Below are 14,754 nucleotides of genomic sequence, written 5' to 3'. Positions count from 1 at the left end.
GGTATCCCTCGAGCTATGTTTGCTTGATTTGTGCCTTGAACTCCTCGTCATCACTGCGAAGCACTCAAAACCCTAATTTTGAATCCTCAAACAGTATCAAAATCTCAACAAAATTCAAAATTTCAAAAAACCCTAACGAAAAATTGAAATCCCAAACCGAATAGCGGATATCCCAGATTCAATCGCCGAGATAGATCCAGTGTTCAGATTGGAGATTGAAACCCTACTTGTAACGAAACCGAGTGCTCCAATCCAATGTGCAAATTTGGAAACCCTAATTCTTAAAGGGTTAAACCAAGCCCAGAAAATAATATAAAAAAACCTAACCGGAAGGAAAGAGCGGGCGGCGGCGGAGAGGGCGGATCGCCGGTGGATAGAAGGTATGAGATAGGGATAGAAGGTATGAGATAGGGATCGAAAATGGTGAAAATTACGGCTGAGACAGAGAGGGAGTGGGCGTCGGCTGGGGATAAATGTGGAAAAACACGTGATATTAAAAAGATGAAGAGAGAGAGAGAGAGAGGAGAGAGAGAGAGAGGCGAGGCTTCTGTTTCTTGTTGGTTTATCGGATTTGGAGAGAGTAAATGAGACTCAGAGACGACTTGGTGGACAGTTTTTGTGTTTTTTATCTGACGCGATTGCCCTTCCCATTTTCCGTTTATTTCGATTCCGATCGGGATTCCTCTGATTCCATAGTTTCCTACCTGAAAGAAATAAAATAATACTTATCGTTTCCTTTTGAGTTTTTTCTTTTTGATGGGGTCTTTTTCCTTCCAAGTTGTAAATAACTCATCGGTAGGTCTGTATATGGGTCGTGTTTGTGTTGTTTTTGTATTTTACTTGTTATCTTAATGAATTATGTCGTGTCAAATTCGTTATTTTAACAGATTATTAATAGATGATTAGATAACGTCGTTTCGCATTGAGTTAACGGGTCGCTCAAAAAATTATCATGCCTAATGCAAACGATATCTTGTCAGGTTTTTAACGCTTGACTTAATAACGACTCAACTCGTTAACAAATTCTTAACAGGTGACTCGATAAATAGTTCATTAAAATTAAAGTATTACCCAAAAAAAAAAACCCATATAGACAAAAGTAATAAAAATTTAGCGTCTGGAATCGATTTAAAATTTTTGAAAAAGAAATTTGTTTATCATCCATGCTTACTAAGGATTATATTGCCCCTAATTTTTATGAAATACAAGATGCTCATTAAGATATAAATTTTAAATAAATATTAATGCGTGTGAATGTGACTGTCTGTCAAATAAGTTGTGTCCTAAAATGCTACAAAGAAGGCCATAATTTTTAAAAGAAAAGAAAAAAAAAGTGGTGAAATTAAAAAAAAATATTTACAGCTGCCTTCTCAACTCTCAAGTTCGAAACTTGAAGTTGGCATTTGAGTTTTGAACATTTTTTGTGCACAGCTGGGCTGGGCCAGTGTGTGGGTCTGCCAATAAAAGCCCAAGATGGAAAGCCCTAAACCCCATCCTTTTTAAATCAACCAGCAAACTCAGCATGCCAAACCCAAGTGTGAGAAATTTTAGTTGGACACAATCATTCACTGGCCGAGTTCAAATCTGTCTCACATTCACCAATATTTAAAATATCGGTAGTGTTGGCAATATCGATACGTAAATTCGTGAAAACATCCTTACAAAAGTAAAGTACTTAAGAGTTTACTAGAAAGTACTGCAAGATAATCGCTTTTTTATCTCTAAAAGTAAGGACGGGATTCCATCAAACGTAAAACCTTCTTACGTCTTATTATCGAGAGTTTTTGCTGGTAGTAGTACCTCTGAGAAGGGCTTTACTAGTACTTGTGCTTAGAGAAAATGGGCCTAGTAAAGAAAATAAAAAAGCCTACAATATTGACTCATAACATAAAGGATTACCCTCCTATCGTGCGAACATACGGCAGTTGGTCAATATTCAACCGATATGCCTAAACTCGGAAGTATTGACAGAAAGATTTTGACGAAAATTTAAGAGTTTCTCCAAAATCTTGTTAAGTTTAGACTTTACCTCCTCATATTTTTCTTCCATTTTTTTGATACTTTCACAGAAATATTGATCGTATTGAGAAATTTCAAACTTTGTAATCAAACCTTTCTGGTATAATTTGTATTACTTTAGGTCTTGCTACCTTTAAAAATTAATCATATTATAACTTCACTAACAGAACAAAAAACTAACATCGGGTTGTCCTCATCCGGTTAAACTTAGATTCCAACGCCGACAAAATTCAACAAAATCAGAACCGTCGTTTCATGATTGGCACTCATTAACGAACGGCCGCGATCAAAGAAAGAAGAAAGCCACTAGATATTTGGAGGGGCGGGACGCAGACGTGCGACAAACCCATGGCGAAACGCTTCGCCCAGTCTCTCGCACACGCAACTCTCCTCCACCACGCGCGCACCGCTTTCCTCCTCAGGCTCGCAATCTATACGTACACCTATACATACATATATATATATACACTCCCTTCCTCTCCCTTTCAGTTTCATTCCTCAGTAACTAGCCGTGTCCTCCTTTTTCAATATTTTTCCGGTAAGTGCTGCGAAATTCCACTCCTTTTTATGAATTTCCCTCATAAATTGTGTAGCTTTTGAGTGTTTGGTTGCCGAGAAAATGCATCGAATTGTTGGAAATTTGGGTTTCGATTCAATAGTTTTTCCGGACTTCAACATAATTCACAATAACTGCCAAGATTTCAGACTTAATCAACAAAAAAATGACTGTTTAGTTTAATTGGAGCTGAATTAGTTTTCGAAAATTGCATTTCTTTTTTGTTGTTTCTTTTGGGGAGCTGGAATTGAAAAATGTGAAAGCTATGTGCTTTTCGATTTGTTTTCTTTCTAATTCTTCAGTTTTTATGATTGATTGAGGAAGAATTGTGTTGGAACTTGTTTTGTTTGGCTGGTGAGAAAATTGAACGGGAAAGAAAAGTAATGCTGGAAATGAATAATTCGGACCTAATTGAGTTGGATTATGGAACTAATTGATTAAACCGGAACGGTATGAAGTGCTTGATCATAGAAGTTTATTGATTAAAGGTTGTGTTCCAACATGCTTCTTAATTGAGAAGTTTCAGAAACTGATATCATCTTCTTTTTTGTTACGTGGCGTTTTAAGCTCGATCAATGGCGCTATGTGGGGTTGGCTTGAGTCCAAGTTTTGAAAGTTTTGAAGTAGTTTGTGTTGGTGGAAACTTGTCGACAAGACTGATCAGACCGAGCCTTATGAGGACCATTGGAAAGACATCGGATTGGAAGAGGAGACTGTGTTTGGGAGTCCGTTGTTCATCACTGAAAATGGAGGAGAATGCTCCGAGTGACTTGTCTGCTCCTGTGGAAGAAGAATCAGGGCATGTCATAAGGTTCAAGATCTCCGATTTCAAGATTCTTGACCTTGTTAGTGTTGGCCTTGGTGGTCGGGTATGAAGCTGTTGTACTTTTATGCATGCGCTAATGTTATACCTGTGATCCGTTGATTTCGTTGTTGTCTAAATGATCCGAGCTTTTTTTTCTGTAGGCAGGCGAAGTGGTTTTTGAAGCTATAGTAAAGGATACTGATAGGTAAGTTTACTTTTGGTTTGATAATGACATTTTTCTGCAAGATCAATCTTGATGACTCGTTTTATGAAATTGCAGCCCTTTGTATAATACACAAGTTGTACTTCGACGTCTTACTAGTGTTCGAGCTCAGCGTAGGGGTAGACGAGCAATAGAGGTCTGTGGACGCGTTAAATTGTTATACTTTGTTATGTAAGGTTTCGTCTTATTCGATTCTAATTCTTTACTATTGAATCATTGATGTCATCAGGTGTTAAAGAAGTTAGCTCGTCGTAGACTCATGTACCATTCTTATTCAATGCAAGTGCATGGTTACATCTCTTCAGCTACAAGTAGTGGTCGTTCCTCATTCACTCTGGTCCATGGGGTACGTCCCTTTGTTGTATCATGAATTCTACTTAGATAGCATGTGGGTTGAACAAAGTATACCTGAAAACTTTCTTCTCTGAATCATTTGATCATCTGATCTACTAACACAGAGAGAACTGATTAATTTTTTTTTTGTTGCAGTATCATGGTAGTTTTTCTTTAAGACATTGGCTACAACAATCGGATTGGCTCCCAACCTTGGAGGCTACTCTTGCATTGGACAAGGAATCTGTTAGAAAAGTGGGTGATGACACAGTTGGAGGATCTGCAGTTTCTCGGCAACTACGAATGACTAGAATACTGATGAGAGATCTCTTAATTGGAGTATGTATGATTTCTTTAGTAATGAGTGCCTAGTATTTTCGGTCAAGAAAATGATGGATTGTGGTATTTCAAATGCTTATTTCAACTCAGGTGAACTACTTGCACAGCCATGGACTTGCCCACACGGAATTGAGGCTGGAGAATGTGCACATAAGTCCAGTGGATAGACACATTAAAGTGAGCTCCAGATTTTTTATAGATACTGACACGAGTGACGTGAACTATGATATGGAATCTGATAAGAACAGTTACCTCCTATTTATGAATCTTTTTTATGTGTAATGAATTTCTCTCCTATCAGGTAGGAATATTAGGTAGTGCTGCTGACTTTTATGAGGATCGTCCGGATGGAACTATGGATAATAACTTGGATAGGCGACAAATGATGATTGCATTTGACATGAGGTACAGTTTGGAGATGACAAAGAGATATTTGTAAAAAGTTTCGCGTTGATTTCTCCGCAGGATCTGAATACTTATTTTGTTCCATACGTGTTGCGCAGATGTCTTGGATTCATGATGGCAAAAATGGTGATGCAGGAACTTATGGATCCTGTTATATTTACAAAGTTCAAATCATTTCTCACAAAGGTGAAATGCAAAATTTTCCTAACTTTGGTCTTTGGTTGATGGATTTGTTTATTCTAATGCCTATTTTTATCAATTGTGCAAATTCAGGGAAATGACCCTTCATGCTTGCGTGAATTTTTATTGCAAATACTCCATAGAAATTCCTCATCTGGAAACGCTGGACTGCAAGTAAGTACTGTGCCATCAGTGCAACTTACTGTGAATTCAAGACCCCTTCCCATTTTGGTGAAGCGTTTTTGTTTATTATCTTACTTGCAGATACTCGATAGGAATTGGGGTGCAGGGTGGAACCTTTTATCCTTGTTGCTAGCAACAAAACCTTCTAAAAGAGTAAGGTATGCAACGGTTCATATGTGAAGCAGGGATCTACTCTTCAAGTGAAGTGTTCTTATGGAGAGAACTAACTCCAAATACAATAATCCTTTTCAAATCGTTCACAGTTGCTTAGATTCTCTTACACACCCATTTCTATGTGGACCTCGGTGGCGGGTAGTCCCATCCATCGATATCATCAGATGGGGACTTGGCTCAACTGCAATGCGAATCTCAGAAGAATACATTTACGGCCAGCCTCAGGTATATGGTTTCTTTTCCAACATAGATGAACTTTTTTCGTATGAGTCACTGAGTCTTACTGAAATGTCGTCATAATTTGTGAATGCAGAAACTTGGTGCTTGTGAAATTTACTGACTCTGTAATTTTATGTTTCAGCGTAGCAGGCTATCTCACTTCATCGAGTTAATGGAGATGCTAAATCCTCATTCAAGGCCAAAGGTAGTGAACTATGTGTTCTTTTATGTGTCTCTCGCTTGGCTATTGCTTGACGACATTCCATACTCTCGCCTCTTATTATCCTCGCTCTATTCTTTTTCTTCTATATTTTGGACATGCAGAATTGGCTGGAATTGCTGCCAGGAAAGTGGCGTCTGTTGTACTGTACTGGAAGGCACATTGGTTTAACCTTTCGGCAACCTCCTGAACAAGTCCTCATTGGCCATGTACACCTAACCGTATCAAGAGTATCGAAGTTGAACACCAACCTGTCGTTTATCTCTGACATTGGCTTCACAGTCATGACTGGCGAGAACTGGCCCCATGACAAGACTGGTGTAGAGGGGAAACTGCAAGTAAACTCTTTATTTAGATTAATGGCCGGGAGACGGTTATATCTCAAGGAAGAAGAAAAGAACACAGGACAACTCTCTTTCAGCCCGTCTAATGCTCGCGACGCCTTTGCTCAGAAATTATCAGGTGGAAAGTGGAGGAAAGCACTCCCATTTAAAGAGTCTCCATCAAGCCTGCCCGTGGCCAAACTCGTTTCAAGCGGCGTCGATGGAGTAACACTGAATCTCGGTGATCCATTGAGTAAAAATCTCAATAGTGCAGGAAATGTAGTTCAAGAAATTCGGATACAAGTCCCGCCTGAAATGTTCGATTTGTCGAAGGTCGTGTGTGGAACATACGTCGACTCCAGACTGCTCGTCCTTCGTGGGGTAAATGGTTCTGCACTCTTATTTACACGGTCTGGTTTCGATGAAAGTTGTTAAATAACAATTGTTCCGAGTGTAATTATCTAGGAGTTGTCTCCTCGTTAGTGATAGCACTTCAGAGAGAAACCACATCTATTCCTTCTCTATGTTTTCCATTAACATTTAACGCGAACACAAGCACGCTCATGCAACTAAAACATCCCGATAATAAGAGACAGCGAAAAAAAACGCGAAGCAACTCCATAAAGATAGAACATGCACAACAGATTCAAGTGGCAGTAGAATGGTTGATGTGTTCAAATGCTACATAACATCAAGATCTTATACTTTTCGTCACTCTTCGCTACAAAAATCCTACAATCTCACCGGCCCGCTCTCAACCGCGTCGCAACCCAGAGACTATGGCTAGGTTGGCACAACCCCACTCAGCATCATTACATACTATCAAGCAAAGAATGATATAACACCAAACAGCTGCATTCTTTAAATCAGTCCCTGTCGCTGCAGATCGGTGTATGTCTTCTTATTGTATATGTTACCCTCTCTGTCTTCGTACTCTTCTTCAAGATCCGGGCGCCACTTGTTCACGCCTTGTCGTGCTTGTATCCTCTTCCAGAGTTCTTTAGCTTCCTGCATGGTGACATGGTTTAGACTTCTGCAAAATACTAAGCTAGCGAATTATTCGGAAAAGAATATACCTCAATTGATGTGATCTCATTGAAGTTCTTGGTGTTCGGTATGCCAAGGCAACGCATACCATGCTGATGGCGCCATTCCTTAAAATGTCTCTCGAAAGCTCTACGTCCCCAGTAACTGTAATTCCCGCAAATCTCACACTTGAATTCCTGAAATGAATGGATAGAGTTGCAATCACCTGATTTTTAATTCCGCAAATCTCACACGTAAAATAGTCCCCAGGCACCTTGGCAGTAAAACATGATTCACATCCAAGCGGGAAACAAGAACATATGAAGAACTAAATCATTCTGCAAAATAAAATTAGCTTACCTGACCAAGACCATGAAGCTTATACAGCCAGTACGGAATGGGCTTCCCATCCCAACCCATTGGCAATTTCAGTGGATTGTAAATCTGTTGTTCATCATCGTCACTTTCAGTATCGGCCTGCGTCTCCTCCTGTGAGGAATCAAACCCAATCAAAGCATTTGTTACAATACCACCACAAATGTGATCAACAAAGAAAACTAACTATATGATTTCATTGATGTCAGCATATTTCTTTAGGGGGTGATTTCTTACCTCTTCACGCTCTGCTTCAATTTCTTCATACGTCAAAGCCTGTTTCTTCATGATGTTGTCTCTTGTTCTTTCAATAGCCTGCACAGTTCCACCGATTATTTTTGTAAATGTGCACTGATATTCAAACTCAAAAGCAATGGAAGTAGGCCATTAAAAACAAACTACAGACACAAACATGTGAGACTAGAAAATTAGTTAACATATGCCAACCTCACTCAGTAAGTCGCATAATTTTTTCGTTTTAGCCTCCAATAAAGCAATTTCTTTTAAATTGTCAACTTGTTGTGGAGCTGCAGCAGCCCCATTTTGTTCAGCACCACGCGAACCTTTGGCAAAATGTTTCTTGTCCAACTTCTCCAGAGGTGTGTCCTGTGTAACATAAACAAAGAGATTTTAGTTAACGTGGAACGGAAATTAAATCAGAAACGGTGAAAAGGAAGTCACATGATCAGACAGGTTTCCATTAGGATTCAAATTTGTTAATAATACATCATTAACATAGCAGCATGCAGTGCAATGATTTGGGCAAGCTAGGGCGCCCAGATTTCTGGCTAAGTTAATAGTCTTATTGATCCCCATCACAACAAGAAACCAATTTTGGACATTTCAAGTATTTTGACATACTGCCTAGAATACTGATTAAGAAACTACAGAACAGAATATGTACAAGCACATATCAAATAGGCCACTTTATAGGAGAAAAAGTTACAGAACCACCACCTTTGTAAGGAAAAGTCTCTCTGCACGCTGCTGAACAGTACCACCCGTCTTCAGTCCTAATGATGCTAGTGCCTAGAAGATATTTTAAAGAGAGAATATAAGGAAAATTTCTTTTTTATTTTGTGAGAAAGAAATATATAGAGATCGCTTAAGATGTGTTTTAAACACAGAATTGAACTTGGATTATATTTTTTTGGGTGACATTAAATTCGTTCTAGTTCTTTAATTCCAGACACATTTAACAACATCATTGATTACAAGAATTTTCAAATACATATGAAAGACTGTGCAAGTAATTCTGGCAACCCCTATTCCCTAACTAGTTAATTTCCTCTCCACTTTTCCCATTCCCTTCTTCTCTATTTCTCACTAATACTAAAACATTTCTATTCATTAACAAGTTAATTTTGAGATTTTAATAATCATTATTTAGTAACTTTTTACATCAAGCTGCGTGCATTTAAGGTCTAATTTTTTGCCAATAACTTTTCTTTTTACATCATAAACGTCACCCTTACCTCCTTTAGCTTTTCAGGACCCACTTCCATAAGTTCTTCCACCGTGCTATAATAATCAAGATCGATCATAGTAAGTTGATCTTGAACATGCCCATTTTCTTGCTTCTCATTTTCCCATCCTTTAACCTTACCATCTACCCATTGGTCTTCAAATTCAGTTTCAACCTGCCAAAAAAATACCATAGTTCAAAATTCCAAATCCAACCAGAGTCCAAATTCAGAGATACCGTGGAATTATATCGAATCATGCCTAAATGTTTTTGCAATAGCCCATTCAACAGAAAACATTAAGTTCACAATGATAAATTGATTTCATACATACATAAATGTACACAAACGTACATACACACAAAGAGATTGTTAAGGCCCATGTATAACATGAATTACTACTACGGTCAATTGTGATTCAAGCCTTCAAATCATTAAAATATAACAAAGGTATGCTCAACTGCAACGTTTATCATTATTTTGTGCAAATTTACTAGAGTACTAGTGAATTATTACATTCAAACCTAAGAAAATTCAAAACTGGAAACTATTAAGAATGATAAATACATATTTCTGATTCACTTTCCTATGAAAACAAGACTAAAAATTGATGCTGTTGCATCACACTAATACAAGTAAAGAAGATAGTATTGATATGAACCTTCAAAAATATCCTGTCAAGATCTTGCAAAGGTTCTGTCCTCTGGAAAAAATATATCAGATATGCGAGTAGATTTTCCATATATTCCCTGTACTGCCTAAAAAAAATAAAACAAAATCATTCCCAAATTTCATGTACATGAATTAAAAGCAATGGCGGAAGAAAATAATATAACACTTCACCTTGATGTCTTCAGCTTGCGAGGAATCTTTTGTGGTTGTGAAATAGTATCAAGGTAAGCAGAGTACTCAATAGGTTCTCCAAATTTGGAATTAATATACTGGTTATATAGTTCATGCAAGTCAAGGTATCGTCCAAAAGCTTCCTAAAAACAGAACAAAACAAATTAATAAAAGGATAGGAAGTATAAATGTAACAACTAAGTAGTGTTTATCAAAAGACAAATGAAACAACCTGAATAAACAAAGATGATAACCAGATAACCCATTTCTGTATTATTTGCCTAACTACATAGTTACTGTCCAACAGGAACAAACAAACAACAAAGAAGTAGCATTTTACGGATCGATATTTCCACATCTTGTGTGGAAGCAAAATAACCGAATCAATCTAAGTTCACTCGTCTTTGTAACTTCAAGAATAGTTTGCACAGGCATGCATACACACAGAGATAGATACAGAGACATAAACACAGAGATAGGGAAAGAAAGAGTGAGAGAGAGAGAGATAGTGACCTCTCCACTGAACTCGATTTGAGGTTCCTCCTTAAGCAGTGCTTCTTCTTCCTCATTAGCATCAACAGCCCGAGCAACCGGATGCTTTCGGTGATACTCACGAATCTGCACATATGGCAAACATTACACCAAAAAAACTTAAACTCCAAGTCACACCTAATTGATAGACTCATCGTTAAACTACCAAGTACTCCGACTTCTCATTTTTTGGTTCCCCAAACTAAATTTTGGAAAATCAGTACGCAACACACACTCTTACACGCAAAAACACAAATTTCGACAAACGGTTAAAGCTCCCACTTCAAAAATCCCCAAAGTAGTAAACACCATTACTAAAACTATAACTTCTTCATACAACAAAATCTACAAACAAAACCAACAGAAAGAAATACCTCTTTCAATCTATCATAAAATGCGCTGAAAACGTTGGTGCCAGTGGCAGTCTGGCCTCCGAGAGCCGCAATCTCGTCCTTCCTCGCATTATCTTTATCTTCATAGATCTCAATCTGAAACCAAACACACACAGAAACCCCCCAATTCGCAGTCAAAATCAAAACCCCTAGCCCTAGAGTTTCCGCAATTAAAAAACCTAAATTCCAAAGAATCCACACACATTCCGTACAGTCGCAATCGCACAGAGAGTGTAGGAAGTGAAGAAACGGAAGAGAGCAATACGTACAAGTTTTTCGGTGGTGGAGGTGATGGTGTCGATCAGCTGGCGGACGCGGTGGCCCTGGTACAAGCGGTCCTTGCTGGACGGCGGCTCGTTCATGAAGTCCTTCACTATCAGCCGCTCCAGCCGCTCTACCTCCTCGTGAGCTGCACGTGTCTGCTCCAGCAGCGTCGACGACATCTTCTCTGCCAAACGGAAGAGCTAGGGCTTTGGGCCTCTCTCTCTCTCTCTCTCTCTCTCTCTCTCGGGACGAAGCAAAATCTCCAAATTTTGAGTGAGAAGGAACCGGTGATTCGCAAACGACAGCGTTTCGTCGTTTGAGGGAGGCCTTTTTACAGTAAGGCGGTTGCAGAAGTAACGCTACTCCTGCCACCTGGCCGTTAAAAAGAGGATTATTTTGCTTGAAAAATTTGCAAAAATGGTACTGAACTTCTTCACTCTTGTGAATTTACCCTTCAAACTGAAAAGTTTTACAATTAACCACCCCGTCATTTATCATCTACAGTTTCGTCAAATATAAGAGCGTGACTTGTATGAGGGCACTTTTTGAGGGGCAATTTTCATCGATTCACAAGCCTATGACCTGTGTTTTATAAGTTCATTCTTGTTAGGGAGTTTATAGAAAATGCAACACAACCGTTAAACTTATCAATTGTATATCATACGTTTATTTGTTTTAGAATTTTTGTATAGAAAATGATGAGAAAACATTGTATTTTGTGCGAAGAATAAGTTTGTATGTAATATTTTATGTCTGAGAATAGGATAATTTTTTTTGACAAAAACGCCACTGCACTTAGAAATGCATGAGAGAAAGAGTGACCTTGAAAAAGGGCTCAGATGCAAGTCGTGTAATCATATTTAGCAAAATTGTGAATAAAAATTAGGCGAAAGTGTAATTTTGAGACCTTAATTTTTCTTCTGGTGGTAAATGCACAAAGTGAAAAATCAAGCTGTCCTTTGAGCAATTTCCCTTTTAATTCCTTTTTGTTTTTTTTAATAAAACCCCGAATTTTCTCATTATTTTCTGCTGTAGGCTGTAAAGCTCCTCGAAGCCGTTGAAACTTGCAGAGTGAGGAGAGGGAGAGAGAGACAGAGAGAGGGAGAGAGAGAGAGAGAGAGAGGAAAGGGAGATCGGCTAATTTGTGGGAAAATGTGGGGGAAGCTGAACCAATCTATCCTCGGAGACAATGAAGAGCGAGGAGAGAGCTTACTGGATGAAGAATCTGAGGGCTTGTTTAATCTCTCTGCTACTCAGGTTCCAATTTATATAGCAAATAAAGTTTCAATTTTTAGTGTGATTTTTGCTATATTTCTTTGTTTTTTTAGCTTGACATTGCTTTTGGGTATGTGGGTTTTTGAATTGATCAGAGAATGTACGCGTTTGCAGCTTGTTTTTTGGCTGGGATGCTTTGTATGTTCCTGGTATGTGAATTCTTCGCCCCTCTATATATTTAATGTAGTTTAACTTTTATTCTTCTGAATTTTGTTTTGAATGTGTATTGTTACTGTACTGAATTATATGTAGTGGGAGAGAAATTGGAAAAGAATTGGATTTTTCGACATATGATTCCTTGTGTTTTGGTGAAATTGTTGTAGTTTCAGGGTGGAGTTAATATGTAATTGTGTATGTACACTCACTATATTGGAATTTAAATTCTTTTTCGACATGAATGTTCTTGATAAGGAAAGAAAGTTCTACTCATGGGCAGGAATCGTGCGATTTTAAACTCGTTTCTGCTTCTTGTTCAGCTAAGCCAGTTTCTTGTATGATTAGTTATGCATGAGAGGAACTTTCCATCTCCATTTTGTAATACTGGGAGAATAATGCAACCAAGTATGGGGAGTTGCAACTTAATTATGTGAAAAGTAACTTTTGCTTCCGATGTTTTGTTACTTCATTTCCTTACAACTTTTGCTTCTTTGGCAGTCGATGATTGTCTTTGCCAAACCCATCAAATTTGCCGTTTTGTTCACCTTTGGCAATTTGTTGGCAGTTGGAAGGTGGGTCAACATGAATCGGTTTGTGATGGCATTAGTTCTACTGTTATTCCTCCGGCTTGTTTAAATTACCTTTTTTTTTTTCTTGTGCACATGTCTCCGACTGAGTTTGACTAAAATTCATCACAGTCGTTCAGATGCTAACCTGTATTCCTGTTTGGCAGTACAGCTTTCCTCTTTGGCCCTGCACGACAAATGAGAATGATGTTTGATACTGTTCGAGTGTTTGCAACAGCTATTTACCTTGGATGTGTTGTTCTAGCACTCATTTGCGCTCTCTTGGTTAGTATGAAATCTTTATCCTATGATATTATGGAGAAATTTGAGTGAAAGCTACAACTTTAGAAATTTTTTGGGGTCTGATTCTCAGTAAGTCGTGGTAATTAAGGGAGATGGTTCTAACTTCTATACTGTATATAAGTGAGCCCACGCGTTTCCTGATTCGACACTTTTTCATCCCTATTGGCCGCAATTGTCCAACAATCCCACCTTCAGTATGTATAAACTAAAATATTGTGTTTCTGAGTAATGATAGCAAGGTGGTTATGTAGGTTAACTTTCCTTTCTTTCAACTTCTTGTCTTCACAGCCTCCCGCTTACTGGCTCGTGCCCACTACTCATGTCAATTTATCATCACAGTACATGATTATTGGATCTTTCCAAATACATTGATCTATTGGACTGAATTCAAATCTTGACATTTCCCTTGTCATCTTGCAGATCCGTAGCAAGATTTTAACAATAATTGCCATCATATGTGAGATTTGCGCCCTTATTTGGTATGTTCGCCTTTCACATTCGCCTATTTTACTATATTTTATTTTCCACTTCAGTGAAAAAATGCAAAAGGGTATGCACCCTGAGCTTTTTCCGAGTTCAATGTCAAAGTAGCCGAATATTATTTGCACTTTGTGCCATGTCACCCGTCTGGAAAAAAACTTCCAGCTTGTCTACCTTGTAACATCTTAGTTTATAAACATAATACGGATACTAATGGTTCATCCAGACAACTTATATACGGCTGAACTGTTTCAGGTACAGCCTGAGTTACATTCCTTTTGCTCGAAGAATGGTTTCAGAACTGATGATTCGTTTATGTGACACCGAGCTTTAGATCATGCAATTCAAAACAGTTCGGGGATAGACTCTTGAAAATTTTGTGATCCGGTTTGATCTCTTTTAACATTGTTGGTTCAGTTTTTTTGTGAGCCGTTTGTGAGCTGGTTGACTGCTTTCGTTGTGTTTATGGCCCTTCCGGGAACAACTAAATTGTATATTCTTTTGCTTCATATTCCAATCTCAACTTCTTTTCTTGTTGATGTTCCTTTAACCCTCTTTGACCCTCTCTTTGGCATACAAAATGAAGGGCTTACATGAAACTGGGATGGGAAGGTGGCAGTGTTTCAAACCAATAACATGATGTCATGTGAGTAACTTAAAACACATGACATCGTGTTATTAGTTCATAATGCCACTGTAGCATCCCGAGGATGTAGGTATATCCTAACTCCAGAAATTGGGATCCACATATAAAAATTTGGCCCAAAAAGGCCCATATAAAAGCCCATCTCAGGCAACGGAAAAAAATGTTGGGCCAATAATGCGCTCTGGTTTTCTCAAGGCAAAACTGTCGGCAACCTATGGGGCCCAATGAATGCCTTCTGGAAATGTACAAGTTCTTTTGCGCCGCCTCTCCTTTAACCAAATCATTGAGGCCTGAAAATGCTTGTATGCTGACGAGAGATTTTTCATTGTGATCGATACATGGGGTAATACATCATATGTTATTAAATAAATAGCGGGATATGTGTGCTAAAAAGTTAATAACTTAAAAAATAAAATTTCTCACCATTCCTATTAAAACACGTGATGTACCACTTG

At 38.3% G+C, this 14,754-nt stretch overlaps 3 protein-coding genes across 4 annotated transcripts; 2 read left to right on the top strand and 1 right to left on the bottom strand.

Annotated features, from left to right (window-relative positions):
• Positions 1 to 2,352: 2,352 nt before the first annotated feature.
• Positions 2,353 to 6,501, top strand: LOC103943425 (probable plastid-lipid-associated protein 14, chloroplastic). Its single transcript, XM_009353736.3, has 14 exons — positions 2,353 to 2,557; positions 3,143 to 3,444; positions 3,542 to 3,585; positions 3,661 to 3,739; positions 3,833 to 3,949; positions 4,093 to 4,275; positions 4,366 to 4,452; positions 4,577 to 4,680; positions 4,779 to 4,866; positions 4,954 to 5,034; positions 5,125 to 5,201; positions 5,307 to 5,442; positions 5,579 to 5,641; positions 5,761 to 6,501. Exons 1-14 carry the CDS (start codon positions 2,368 to 2,370, stop codon positions 6,412 to 6,414), a joined length of 2,205 nt encoding a protein of 734 aa, XP_009352011.2. The 5' UTR covers positions 2,353 to 2,367; the 3' UTR covers positions 6,415 to 6,501.
• A 76-nt stretch (positions 6,502 to 6,577) lies between these two features.
• On the bottom strand, positions 6,578 to 11,052 carry LOC103943426 (splicing factor SF3a60 homolog). Its single transcript, XM_009353737.3, has 12 exons — positions 10,879 to 11,052; positions 10,592 to 10,705; positions 10,200 to 10,304; positions 9,687 to 9,829; positions 9,505 to 9,601; positions 8,856 to 9,020; positions 8,338 to 8,409; positions 7,828 to 7,986; positions 7,618 to 7,695; positions 7,366 to 7,494; positions 7,056 to 7,202; positions 6,578 to 6,987 (listed from the first exon to the last, which is right to left on the bottom strand). Exons 1-12 carry the CDS (start codon positions 11,050 to 11,052, stop codon positions 6,841 to 6,843), a joined length of 1,530 nt encoding a protein of 509 aa, XP_009352012.2. The 3' UTR covers positions 6,578 to 6,840.
• Positions 11,053 to 11,748: 696 nt separating this feature from the next.
• On the top strand, positions 11,749 to 14,190 carry LOC103943427 (vesicle transport protein SFT2B). 2 transcript variants are annotated; one of them, XM_048571032.1, is made up of 6 exons: positions 11,749 to 12,130; positions 12,244 to 12,297; positions 12,803 to 12,894; positions 13,038 to 13,155; positions 13,594 to 13,652; positions 13,909 to 14,190. In XM_048571032.1, exons 1-6 carry the CDS (start codon positions 12,026 to 12,028, stop codon positions 13,985 to 13,987), a joined length of 507 nt encoding a protein of 168 aa, XP_048426989.1. In that variant the 5' UTR covers positions 11,749 to 12,025; the 3' UTR covers positions 13,988 to 14,190. The 2 variants fall into 2 exon arrangements, with proteins under 2 accessions (XP_048426989.1, XP_009352013.2); XM_009353738.3 differs by having other exon boundaries at positions 11,766 to 12,130; positions 12,803 to 12,876.
• The last annotated feature ends 564 nt before the right edge of the window (positions 14,191 to 14,754 follow it).

Source organism: the organism of the source record quoted next, unplaced genomic scaffold, assembly GCF_019419815.1.
Source record: "Pyrus x bretschneideri cultivar Hongxiangsu unplaced genomic scaffold, Pyrus_bretschneideri_v1 Contig57, whole genome shotgun sequence".
In the NCBI taxonomy this organism is placed as follows: Eukaryota; Viridiplantae; Streptophyta; class Magnoliopsida; order Rosales; family Rosaceae; genus Pyrus; species Pyrus x bretschneideri.
Note: the sequence above shows the minus strand (reverse complement) of the source record. Positions and strands in the feature narration are given on the sequence as shown.